We start from the raw sequence: 13,477 nt of genomic DNA, 5'->3' as shown, positions 1-13,477 counted from the left end.
ACAACCTGCTTAGGTGGTGCATGTGCACTTGTGAGGAGTGTAGGAGGCGCCATAACCAGTGAGGAAAGGAAGAGGGGAAATTCCTTTTGGGGTTGTGTAATGGTCGAATAGATTTTCTTTTGTGTAATCCCCTAGTTTAACCATAGATGTGTTGACTAGGATTCGAACCCTGTTAAGTAGACGGCTAGATGGAGGAAGAACTCAATTATTTTTCCCTTACGGGTGTAAAATACTGTGTTAATCTCTAGCGCAGTTATCTACTTGTTGTGTGTGTGTGATTATATGCTAATCTTGCTTGTTGATTGCTTGCTCTAACTGATTAGCATTGTGTAGGTTGCATAGTTAATTAATCGTAATTAGCTTGCAAAGGTTTGGCATGATTGATTGAGAATTCACGTAAGCCGCCGCGAAGCATGATCAGACAGAAGAAGAAGATCCGGGAGAATTCGACCAAGGGGTGGTGAATTGGATCAGTTTGAGGAAAAGAGCTAGGAAGAGTGATGAGGAAAAAGGCAAAGACGAGGTGAGTTGAAGTAAGGAGCGAACTCCAATGAGGGAGAAGTGTGCAAACCAAACGAAATTGGTAGAGCAAATTGAGAAGTGGAATTGATCAGGCGTGAGCAAGAAGATAATCCATGATCAAGGGGGACATGTGAGTGCGACCAAGAGGGTGCAAGAGGATCATGTGAGTGCGACCAAGAGGGTGCAAGAAGATAATCCATGATCAAGGAGGATCATGTGAGTGCGACCAAGAGGGTGCAAGAAGATAATCCATGATCAAGTAGGATCATGTGAATGCGACCAAGAGGGTGCAAGAAGATGATCCATGATCAAGGAGGATCATGTGAGTGCGACCAAGAGGGTGCAAGAAGAGAACCCATGCTCAAGGAGGATCATGTGAGTGTGAAGAAGATGGTGCAAGAAAATAATGCATGCCAAGGAGAAAGCAAAGCTATGCTTACAACGAACCAACAGAGTTCTATCACATCAAGCGTGGTGAAGAGATGTATAAGGCGTGAGAGACAAGCGAGAGTTTGTAGTCGAGTACAAACGACAAAGATGAGGAAGTCAATGGTTCTACCAGAGACCATTTGATCAGATTAAGCGAAGAGGTCAATCAACGACGTAGAGGTTTTGATTGAGGAAGTAAAGATCGAGAAGATCGGAGAAAAAGGCAATGAAGAAAGGCGGAGCTGGAAGAACCGGAAAAGGCTCAATGCTAGAAGTCAGGAAAAAGCTAAAGAAGAAGAAGCATGGAGTCAGGGAGCTAAGTGATTAAATGAATCACGACACACTGAGGAAATAATCTTAATACCTGGAAGAGATCGTGTATGAAGACAAGGGGTAGAACTAATGACAGGATGAAGACATAGATGACAAGGCGTATCATTCCCGCGATAGGAAGAGAAGAAGATCTTAGAATTCGAGGACGAATTCTTATAAGGGGGGGGGGAGGAGAATGTAATGACCCTCACCAAATCTAGAAATCCCGAAATAAAAAGTTCGAGGAAATAACCCTAGAAAGGCTCAAGAAGAAGAAGAAGAGAAATAAAGAAGAAGGCCCAGAGGATGTCCGAGGAAAAATCATCGAGTCGGAAGACAGCCGACCCGGGACGAGGCGACCGAGAGCCGAGAAGTGTCGGACCGAGGTGCCGAGAGTTGTCGAGACTTATCGAGTATTGCCGAGAGTTCTCGAGGCGTATCAAGGATTGCCAATGAATGTCGAAGCGTATCGACAATTGCCGAGAAATGTCGAAGAATGTCGAAGCGTGTCGACGATTGCCGAGAAATGTCAAAGCATGTCGACGATTACCGAAAAATGTCGAGGAATGTCGAAGCGTGTCGACGATTGCCGAGAAATGTCGAAGAATGTCGAAGCGTGTCGACGATTGTTGAGAAGAACCGAGAAATGTCGGGGCATGTCGAGGATTGCCGAGAGAAGACGAAAACTGCCGAGAACGACCGAAGGTGCCGAGGAGCACTGTAGAGGTTGCGGTCGAGGACCGAATTTTGCCGGATGGCTGGACGAACGCCAGCAAAGCCAACAAATTTCTGGATTTTGCAAATAAACCCTCCAAATCTTCTTTTTGCAATTTTACCTTCCAAATCCAGAAAATGCAAGTCAATTCTCTAAAGTCAAAAGAGTTATGCAATATAACCCATTTTTGCTATTGTCATGTTTGTAAATTTTCTATAAATAATATATTAGTCGAAGCCCTCATGAAGAGAAGTTCTAATTTTAAAATATGTGATCATAAAAAAGTTTAGAAAAGGGAAATGTTTTTAGTTAGGTGGTTACGACATCACCTCTACGATCAATCCTACCAGAGTTTGACTCCATTAAATTTTGTTATCTCGCCATATAGTAGAAATTAGTTTTGGGTCGGGTCTTGTCGATTCAACGATAACAAAATTATTTTATAAAATATGTGTAAGAGTTGTATTTTATATATATTATCCTTTGATTTAGTATGACTGATTGGTAATTTTTGGGGATGGAGGATAGAGTTACAAAAATTGACGAGTTTGAGGTAAATATATAGAGATAGATGATAAACATACACTTATGACTTTTTGAAAAAAAAAAATAGATGTTCACATTTGACTAACGAAAGAGAAAAAATGATATACACATTTTAGTCCTTTTTTCGGTTCTATAACATTAATTTGTAGATAAAGTATTTACTTTAATTTGTCGAATATACATTTTTTACAGGGCACTCATTTATTCAGAGTTAAACAGTGAAGTTTATTTGCTATAATCTTATACTCTTATTATATATACAGTACTACAATTCAGAAACAAGGATAATCACACAATGTGAAAAAGAGTTCAAAATTCATTATTATTTTGGACACACATGGAGTATAAACAAAAGAGTAGTTTTTTTTTTTTTTTTTTTTTGATAAAAAGAAGAGTAGATTGCGAGGAAATTAAGAGTTATAGAAACCTTTCTTATTTTGGACACATAAACAAAAGAGAGGTAGGGATCTCGCATCGCATGGCTTCAGCGATCTACTGATGATAATATATCTCGGAGTAGTTTCAAAGAGATCTCCGATTTGAGCTTTCCACGAATGACATTGTTAATAAATTACGCAGAAGTAAAAAAAGCGAAAGAGGATATAGGGAGGTTTTTTTTGGGCTCACCATAGACCCCTAGTGAATTGGAGTGTGTTTAGAGAAGGCCATGATCTCGACTTGAACTTGAAGTATATCGTTCACAACAAAACCTTTGGATTTATCTTGAAGATCTGCAAGAATTATGAACTGCTGGAAACCCCATCCATTTTCTACTGCATTGGGCCATCCCTCGACTTACCATAAGAAAAAAAAGCAACAAAATTATAACAAAGATAAACATGTTTTAAAAGATGTCATTAAATTTGAAACGATTTGTAAATCCATTTTGCAGGATCCGAAACGAAACTATGCGAACTCAGATCTTGAGATATTAGTTCAATTAATAAAAATATTAAGAGAATTATGCACTCACCTTGCTTCGCCACATTCTGGGATGTGATTTGGTTTAGAACTCGTAGCGTGGCTTTCACGTAATTGATTTCTTTATTCTCACTCAACAGGAAGAGTGACAAATATTTATCCTTTCCAACACCATATCCCTTTGGATACACTTTCAAAACCCTAATAATCATTTAACCCATCATATAACAAACAGTTAGCTATATATCAGAGAGTGTGTACGTGTAAAGAGAGAAAGAGAGAGCCACCAGTTTCTGTCTCCAGAAGAAAACGTATTGGATGTGTAAGAGTAATTAGAGAGGGTAGAGAAATTGGTGATGTTCCAAGTGAAAATGGGGTTGGTGACGTTTTCGTCATAAGAGAAAACTTCCCTCTGGTAGCTTTGATCAACGAAGATATCTATTCCGAACTTACATTCCCCTCCGTCGTAAATAAATGCCGACGATCCCTCGACGAAACATGCCGTGGACAGAAAATACGGCATTCCCCACTCCGTTTTTAAACTATGAAACCTTACTGGCTCACTTTCTATAGCCAGAACAAAAAAAAAAGAAAAACTATTTTGAGAAACTTTCCAATCAATTCCTCATTAACCAAAGAGAATAGATATTAATCTTGACCAATAGAGTTGAGAACAACATAGTAACGGCCACTAGTTATGTTTTAAGGAAAAAAAAATTAGTCTTTACTCTTACGTACCAATTGATGAAATGATCCTCCTAAATTAAGTACCTACGTACCTTGGTGTGTAGAGTAGAAACGATTGAAACCGTCGTAGACGAAGAACTTGATATCTGCATACACATCTTGTGGGTTGGTGATGAAGATTGAGTTATCAATTTTTATATAAACCGAAACCCATCCTGGCAGTACTCCTTCCTTCGTGTTTCCGTTTGGGTAGATTTTAAACGTCCTTGTAACATTTATTTAAACAAAAACAAAAGAATATAGGGATACAGTTAATGACATATAATATAATATAAGCTACCAAAATTTGAAGTGGCAATGGTCTTGACGTGAATGACGTACCAAGTATATCCACCGGAAGTGAAAGGAAGGGACTCGTAATATCCATCCTTGACCAGCTCCACCATTTTCGCATAAGAGTCGAACGTGATGCTGTAAGTTGTTGGATGACGTACTCTCAAATATTGTTCTAAACGTACCTCGAGCTTCTCGTGTTTTTGCGACCCTTTAAAAATTATTTTTGTTATGAAAGTAGAGTTTAGGGATAAAGCTCTTGTATTTGTTATTGATAATTCCCAAGGATTACATGCATATATATAGTAGAGTACAATGTCTAGGGTTAAACCGACTTAGAGAGTTATGGCCGAGCAAGGCTTCGACCCATGCCCGAAGCTATATGGACTGAGTAAAACCTATGGACCGAGACTCCATAGCTTAGTACATGGGCCGGTCTAGTGAGTGCATTAAGTGTTTCACAACAATTTTTATTTTTCGGTATTAAGATTTTCCCGTCGTTTGGCAGATCTTACATCTTCATTTATGAAGTACTCTAAACATGTTATATAATTTATGATTCTATTTATAGATAAGGTTTTTTTATGATACCTATTTAATAATAATGTTGGTTTAGACTAGAGTTGTAATTAGACAAAAAAAAAATGATATATAATTTTCAATTTCAACGCGATTGAGGTTGTCCAAACTTTTGGTAATCACATCAACGATACCGTACCTTTTTCTACCTCAGAATCAGGATCCTCCTGTATTCAAATGGAAAATCAGAAAAAGGAAGGAAAAGAAAAGTCAAATTACATTACTGATCAATATATATGAGTTCATATTGACATTAATTTGTTTTTCCCACTTATAATCACAAAATTTGCATACAAATCATTGGCCATTTCAGAATAAACGACTCGAAGACTCATAGGATGCTGTGTACTTGTAACTTCTGATTGTACACTTTGACCACAATTTAACAATATCATCATAAAAGTATCTACAACTTATGTTTTAGTATACCCTCATAATCCGTCATACATCGCAATACTTACAAAAGAAAAAGACAAAACGTCCACCCTATGAAAAATACATGGATCATCGCATAATTTACGAATATAGAAAGCTCAGTGTATTTGTCTAAAGAAAAAAAAAAGCTTAGTGTAGTAATTGAACCTGATGTAAAGTGCTCATCCTTTTCGTCTCTTCTTCTTTGATTGGACTGTTTTCCAATGATTAGAAAGAAAAAGAGAAAACAAATGATGGGAAAACTAGAACCCTCACAATAAGCCAATAACCACGTTTTAATCCGTCTTGGGATCAAAACTCTTTTTGTTTGCGGCTGATATTTATCAAGCAATAGTTTCAATTTAAAAATGACTTTTATTTGAGTCTGTTTTTCTATTAAGCAATAGTAGTTTCAGTTTTTTAAAAAGACTTTTGTTTGAGTCTGATAATACCCGTAAAGTTACACCAGTTAAAAATAAATGTATAAATAATATATTAAATCTAAGTGATAATTTATCCAATTTTTAGAGATTTTTTCAAACCGAATTTGAATCTCATTTATTTATTTTTAAATATAATTTAACTATTAATACCCCCATGATAAACTAAACTTTATTTTTTGCTCATTTATTTATTTGAATTTGTGTATTCATGTTTTGTTTGATGATAGCTATCTTGAAAATTAGAAGAAAATTTGATATTAGAGGTAAAATTAATAATCTCAAAAAACTAAAAAACGATAGTGCATAATACGTAAACATATGTTTTTGAGTTATGTAATCAAATGATTTTTTTTATGTAATCAAATGAAATTTATTAGCCAATAGTATTAGTTTTAAAAAGACTTTGTTTGAGTCGTCACTATAACTTTGGCGCGTCTTAGATTTTTTAAATATAAAACCTTTTACCAAAATAAAACTTTTTAAACAAAGAATTTCATAGTCAAACGTCAAGTTTTTATATAATATCCAAACACCATTACAATTTTACACAACAGTTTTAACAACTATATCATAGATAAACCGGCTCTTGGTTGCACAAAAAAATTGGAAAACGCAAACAAGATACTACGGTTGCATACATTAGTCTCTATGAATGAATACACATCACATGCGAAATATTAAAACATAACAACAGTCAACTCTATAAATATTTGTCAAACAAAGAAAACCTCTCAGACACGATTCTCGAGGCGTCTCTTCTGAACAAGCTTTCTGGCGCCGGTGAAGAAGCTTTTGCTCGCCGGCATCGGGATCCCATCTTCCTCTTACTTCAGCAACGCTCTGTTCGCTTCTTAGTTTCCTTGTTTTTCTTCACTATTTCCCCCTTTTGCTCCCCTTTTTAACCTAATTATCTAGAATTTTCCGGTGTTAAAGCACGAGTTAAACCTTTCCAACCTTGAAGAATTCTCACATCGGACTTCGTTGATGGCAGAAAGCCTCTCTATTGGACCGTCAGATGCACCATGCCCGGTAGAGACGTTGACGGCACACGGCAGCCATAACTTCTCGGATCTGATATCTCATGCCGAAATCATTATGAAACTTCGGACCTATGTCTTAGACTCGAAACCCAGCCAGCGCCTGTTCCCGCCGATCTCTCACTCGCCAGAGAAGTCACTTGCACCACAGATCTCTTCGCATATATCGGACAACCGCCACTATCTCTTCCCATCTTGGAAAACCTAGTTGAAACTAGGATCTTCCACAGTGGACCTAGTTTCCATTATTGAACCAATCTTTCAAAGAAGACTCAAGCCCAACTGCTGTTACAAACTTCACAAAACTAATTTTAGGTCCGTTTGCCGAATTTTTTGTTCAACCTAAAACAATACTTGTGCTGATCTCCTCTACTCTGTGGTCGAAGACTCCACGTGAGAGAGGTATCATCATTGGTGTTTTGGCTTTCCATAGGCTTTGTGTGAATCCTGGTTTTAGCTAGTTTTAGAGACTTGTGGTTTCTTTATATAAGCTTGAAGATCTATAATCTAAATTTCTCGAACTTTTTTTGCTGGAGCTTTATTTGTGACATTGGAATTGTTTTGTGTAATGATCAATATTCACCAAGCAACTCATCTGTTGTTCTCAAGCATCGTACCCTCGCCACCACCTCCATAATCCAGATCTTCTGCTTCAAAGTTGGTGTCACAATTTGTAACAACCCGTCCCGTGGACCCCGCTAGCCTCACTGCTAGCCCACTAGCCTCACTGCTAGCCGCCCAAACGGACCCCAAGCTGGCCCTGCAGGGCATCGATCCTAACCCATCACTGTGGATATCCCAATCAACCAGTAGGTTATTGGTGCGCCAGGCGTTCCTCGAACTCTGGTCCCCACCCTTTAACAACCTTCCCACAGGACAAGCTGTCACCAATTGATCTGCAGGTCAATTGGTGACAGCTTGTCTTGTGGGAAGGTTGTTAAAGGGTGAGGACCAGGGTTCGAGGAACGCCTGGCGCACCAATAACCTACTGGTGGATGTGGATTTCCACAGTGATGGGTTAGGATCGATGCCCTGCAGGGCCAGCTTGGAGTCNTGAGGGACCAGGGTTCGAGGAACGCCTGATGCACCAATAACCTACTGGTGGATTATGTGAGTTAGTCCACAGTGATGGGTTAGGATCGATGCCCTGCAGGGCCAGCTTGGAGTCCGTTGGGGCGGCTAGCGGTGGGCTAGTGGGGTCCACGGATGGTCCGTTGGGGCAGCTAGCGGTGGGCTAGTGGGGTCCACGGGACGGGTTGTCACATGGTCAATTGGTGACAACTTGTCTGTGGGAAGGTTGTTAAAGGGTGGGGACCAGGGTTCGAGGAACGCCTGGCGCACCAATAACCTACTGGTGGATGTGTATTTCCACAGTGATGGGTTAGGATCGATACCCTGCGGGGCCAGCTTGGGGTCCGTTTGGGCGGTTAGCAGCGAGGCTAGCGGGCTAGCAGTGAGGCTAGTGGGGTCCACGGGACGGGTTGTTACACAATTATTCAGAGAGATCTAAATCTTCAACTTTGTGTCTTAAAGCTATCCTCTCAATCGACTACAACACCATAGTCCCTCGAATCCTTGCTATCGCACTACCTTGGGTAGTTCAGCTTGCTCCAGTAAGAAATATAGCATTGATTCTTTCGTCAACGTCACACCGTCTTTCGACCGTGACCAATCTGTCATCCTGTGAATCTTTCGAGTATGATCCTTTGATTCATCATGATCTCACATGTTTCAATGTGCTTACAAGCCCTTGCTTCAGAGCTCTCATGATTCTAAAATCAATGAATGGTATCTACCTTTTTATGGCATCGGGGAGTGTCTTTTGTTGTAATGGTCTGAACCTTGGGGTCTTGAACCCTTTTCTTTGTACTTGTTTCTTATTTGAATGAATGAAAAGCAAGCTACAGTGTTTCAAGAAAAAAAACAACAGTTTGAATCCGTCTTGGGAACTGTCACAAAGTCACTTTGTTGGAGTCTTACATTTATTAAGTAATAAATTTAATTTTAAAATAACTTTTATTTTGAGTTATATATATAATTTTGACGCGTTTTGGATATTTTAAATATAACTTTTTTTACCAAAATAAAGGATTTCAAACCAAAATCATATATATAATAGCAGAGTTTTCTTTCATTCTAAGCTATCCACGTCAGCAGCAAAAATTTACAAATTCGTTGGGCTTTATATAAGCCCATTAAATCAATTGATATCAGCCCATTAAATCAAAAAGCTGGACAAAACGTTGTTGTCATCTTCCCGATCATCTCTGTGGGGATTAACGATTCTGCTTTTCTGGATTTTTCTTCGTCAAAGTCCCATGGCTTGGTAAGTTGTTTTCCTTTCTATCTGGCTTTGGCTTTGAATTTTGGCTTCATGTTGATGTTTTTAGTTGAGATTCCTCCTGATTGCAGTTTTGAAGTTGAAAACAAAAGTTTTTCCCCCTTTCCGATTTCTCCCGATTGCAATTTTAAAGTACGAAACAAAAGTACAAACCATTTGTTATTCAAATCAACCAGATCGTTTATTTAAAACAAAGAATCAAATATTCAACTAATCACGTTTTCTCTTTTTCCAAATCAAAGAAGGTTAACAAGAAGATCATGGAGAGAAGAAAGGTAGACAGATCAAAGAAGGGACCGAGAAAGCTTACTATTTTGTTAACAAAAAAATTTCAGTTTTAACAATTTTCCTCATTAAACCGTTAAATCTTATTCAACAATCTATTTTCCAATAATTGATCCTCACACAACAAAACAACCACTCATGATAATCCCCACAAGTTTAATCAATTTTCAAAACAACAAACAAATTATTCAAATACTTACAAATTCCCCATTGTTGCGACAAACAATTTACCAATAACAAACAAACACTCCAAAATCTTTACTTCCTTTCTGCATCCCAAAAATCTCGCAAGCTTTATCAACACAAAAATAACAAATTTCGCAATCAAAGAAATAGAAAACTCACTTAGTCAACGCCCACACCACGAATCGATTTGGATTTCGTCAACTGTCTCCCCAAAACTAATCATGAATCCTCGACAATCAAATCCATAAACAAATACATCAAAAATTGCAACCCAAATAAAGAGAAAGCTGAAGATGGAAACGGAGGAAGAATGGATAAAAGAAAGAAAGAATAAGGAAACGGAGCTGCGAGGTTCACCTATAAGGTTTTGTCGTCGGTGTGCTTCCAGCTCATCGACACGTCAGAGGAAACTCTTCTATTAGTTGCTCACAAAAATCGCAATTTATTTATTTTTCCTCTTTTTCTTTTGCTAATAAGCCTAATTCTCATAAGGCCCAATAGTCATTTTAATAACAAAAGTGGACAAAATTTTATAAACAAAATAAAAATGGATTAAATTTTACACATCAACTGGGCCGGCTCAAAAAATTAAAAACCCAACTAAAGTTAATAAATAAAAGCTTTTCGTTCTATAATTTTAAAATCTTAAAAGTTGGACCTTGAGCTACTAATAATTTCAGACAAAATAATGGAATCAAGCACGGCTAGCACACACTCTAAGCCAAACCTCCAAACCAAATACATATAGTCAAAAACATTTAAAAAAAAAAAACTCCGTTACAAGATAAATTAGCATTGGTCCAGGCTAAGCATATATGCTAAGGATGCAAAAACACTAGGTCCAAAAACAAAAAAAAAAAAAACAGGTTTTTAAAAATTATTTCATAAAACAGTATATATATAAGCTTTTTTATTAAAGATATATCACTGAATCAACATAACTTTAAACCAAGCATCATTAGCATACAACCCCGCGCAACGCGTGGGTTCTCATCCCTAGTATTGACAATGAGACATTGAGACATCTAGATTTCATATAATACATGAATCCCATTACGATTTTACATAACAGTTTTAGCAACTATACAAAAATTATTGGTTGCACAAAAAAATATAAAAAAACGGAAACAAGAAACTACAGTTGCATACATTACGCTCTATTAATGAATACTGATATGCTCAAATTAATCTCTAGAGCTACTCTCTCAAATTAAGAGATCACTGCAGTACTTAGGGGTCGAATTCCACAAGGACTCAAGACTACACAATAAATTATAGAGTTTTATAATTATGCTAAACAGATTAAATTGAATTAAAAATAGCAATGCAAAATATTAAATAAAGCTTGTTGTAAATTCAGAAGATCAAAAAGCTAGGCCTAGGGAATTTCTCAGGAAATTATGAAATATTAAATCAATCAATAAATTAGGATTCAAACAATTAAGAACAGATCTAGAACTCTAAACACTTTTGTAAATTAAATCAGTTCTCACTGCAAATAATATCTAAATTTAAAACCAGAAAATCCAAATCTCTTTGTAAAATTCTAGGTAATAAATCAGCAATAAAAACAGGTTTAGATTGTTCACAAAATTATTAAATCAAATCTCTTTGCAAGAAATAATTTTGCTCATCAAAAGGTTTTTGTCAGGAAAATCAATTATATTCTCATATCAATTTATTTTCCTAAAGTTTAATTCTAGGTGATCAATCAAGAATTAATATGAAGAACAACCTAAGATGAAGATCTAGAAAGATAATGAATCCTAAATAAACAGATCTAATAATTCATAAAATCCCTGTGAAAAACCCTAAACCTAACAAACAAATTACTCAGACATAATCAATGAAGAACAAGACATAGTTCTGAATAATATGCAATTGAAATTAAAAGAGTAAGGAAGGAGTTTAAGAATTCTTCTCTCAAAGCAGTTCAGATATCTCTCCCAAAAGCTCTCAAAATCTCACAGGGTTGCAGAAAAATAAAACTTGATAGAATGAAACTTGAGGGTTTGGAAAACCTAAAAACACTATTTATATGTCCTAAAACACGTCAGGGACTTGTTTTGCAATTATGGAAAACTTCGGGGCAGATTTGTAAAACTTCCAAATTTGGCTCTTTTCTCATTGGCAACAAGGGTGTCGATCGATGCCCTCTAGTGTCGATCGATGCCCTCTCTCATATCCGACTCCAAGCTGATTTCCTCAAGATTATTGCTCCAAAATGATCCAAACTGCTCCACTTTGCTCCATCCATGCTAAAAACCTGTAAAGACTCAAAAACAATCTAGAAACAAATGAAAAGACACTAAAAGACTCATTATATCATGGTTAAAAACCACAAAAACCATGATATATCAACTCCTCCAGACTTAGCCTTTGCTTGCCCTCAAGCAAAACATAAACTTAGACCTGGGAAAGAAGTTTGAAAACAGGGAACTCACTCAATTGCATGATGATTCTTATTTGCACTCTTCATTTACCTGACTCAAGAACTTACTTCTTATACTTAACCATGATAATCATCAACATTCCTTACACAAATCCCACAATCCTCTGGAATCTCTGAAATCTCCATTTTCATCTCATTAGTCAATATTAAAGCATAAATAAGGTGAATTCTTACCTTGGATGTATTGATCAGTGGCATGTGGACTCTTTTCAGGCCAAGACATTCTTCTTACATCTCCTTTCCTCTCCCTTTTCTCACTTCCATTATTTTTTTCTTCTTTTTTTTTTTCTTCTAAATCAAAGGTGTAAGCGAATACCGGGGTCATCGGTAATTTACCTACCCCTCGCTTCCAAGCTTTGTGTGATCATTTGACTCAAGAGTAGAATAATGAGGTCACAGGTAATTTACCTACCTCTCTAAACTGATCAAAATCATTTCATCTTTTATTCCTTTTTTTTAAGCACTGAAGGGAAGAGAGAGGGGGGACATACTTTGAAAAATTGCACTGTCTTGTATGGCCTGAAGAAGAAGTCTAGTCCACTGATTTCCAACCCCAAAGTAAGAGATTAAGTCCGGTTAAAATCCTGATAAAAGTTGAGACAACGTTAGATCAATCAGATATCCATTGAATAAGGGCTTTCAGGATTGTTGATAAGGCTCATAGTCTTTCTAAGCTTCAGTTATGAGATCAAGCATAAACAAGTAATCTTTAGAGTGTTAACCAAATAAGAGAAATCATTAGTCAAGATCATAATTCCCAAAGACAAAAAGAAAAATTTTGAAAAATTTGACTCAAACTTTATGGTTTTGACTGACACAACTGAAACTCAAAAACAGAAAACATAGTTAGTAACTAACCTCCCCTAGACTTAAACAACACTGTCCCCAGTGTTATCAAGTAAGAGGAAAGAAAAAATAAAAATAAAATAAACAAAAATCAAAATCAAAAGAAAAAGAAAAACCTACTAGTGGGTTGCCTCCCACTAAGCGCTTGTTTTCAGTCATAATCTTGACTGTGGTGGAGTTCAAGCATCCGTAGGAGCAGAACATGGCATTGAAGTCCTCTTTATCCAAGGTGGTGTATAAGCTTTAGGTGCATGAGGCTTGCCAAGGATGTTAGGAACAGGACCAGGGCGGGACTTAGGTATGGGAGGGTATCTTTTCTGTCCTGCAAAATCATCAACAGAAGAAACAAGCGCTCCACGATAATCTCGTGGTTTGGTTAACTGCAAAACAGTTTTTATCTCTTTGAAATTCTTGTTGATGATAGGAGGA

General features: G+C 37.0%; 1 protein-coding gene and 1 long non-coding RNA gene across 2 annotated transcripts; both read right to left on the bottom strand.

Annotated features, from left to right (window-relative positions):
* On the bottom strand, positions 2,939 to 4,578 carry LOC104715317. The gene is made up of 5 exons (XM_010432732.1): positions 4,514 to 4,578; positions 4,225 to 4,397; positions 3,733 to 4,012; positions 3,498 to 3,646; positions 2,939 to 3,318 (listed from the first exon to the last, which is right to left on the bottom strand). Exons 1-5 carry the CDS (start codon positions 4,576 to 4,578, stop codon positions 3,161 to 3,163), a joined length of 825 nt encoding a protein of 274 aa, XP_010431034.1. The 3' UTR covers positions 2,939 to 3,160.
* LOC104711073 lies at positions 9,025 to 10,173 on the bottom strand. The gene is made up of 2 exons (XR_755196.2): positions 10,108 to 10,173; positions 9,025 to 9,978 (listed from the first exon to the last, which is right to left on the bottom strand). It is a non-coding gene; the product is annotated as an uncharacterized LOC104711073 (long non-coding RNA).

This window comes from Camelina sativa, chromosome 9, assembly GCF_000633955.1.
Source record: "Camelina sativa cultivar DH55 chromosome 9, Cs, whole genome shotgun sequence".
Taxonomy (NCBI): Eukaryota; Viridiplantae; Streptophyta; class Magnoliopsida; order Brassicales; family Brassicaceae; genus Camelina; species Camelina sativa.
The sequence above is the reverse complement of the archived record's forward strand: the minus strand, read 5'-3'. Positions and strand labels throughout refer to the sequence as shown.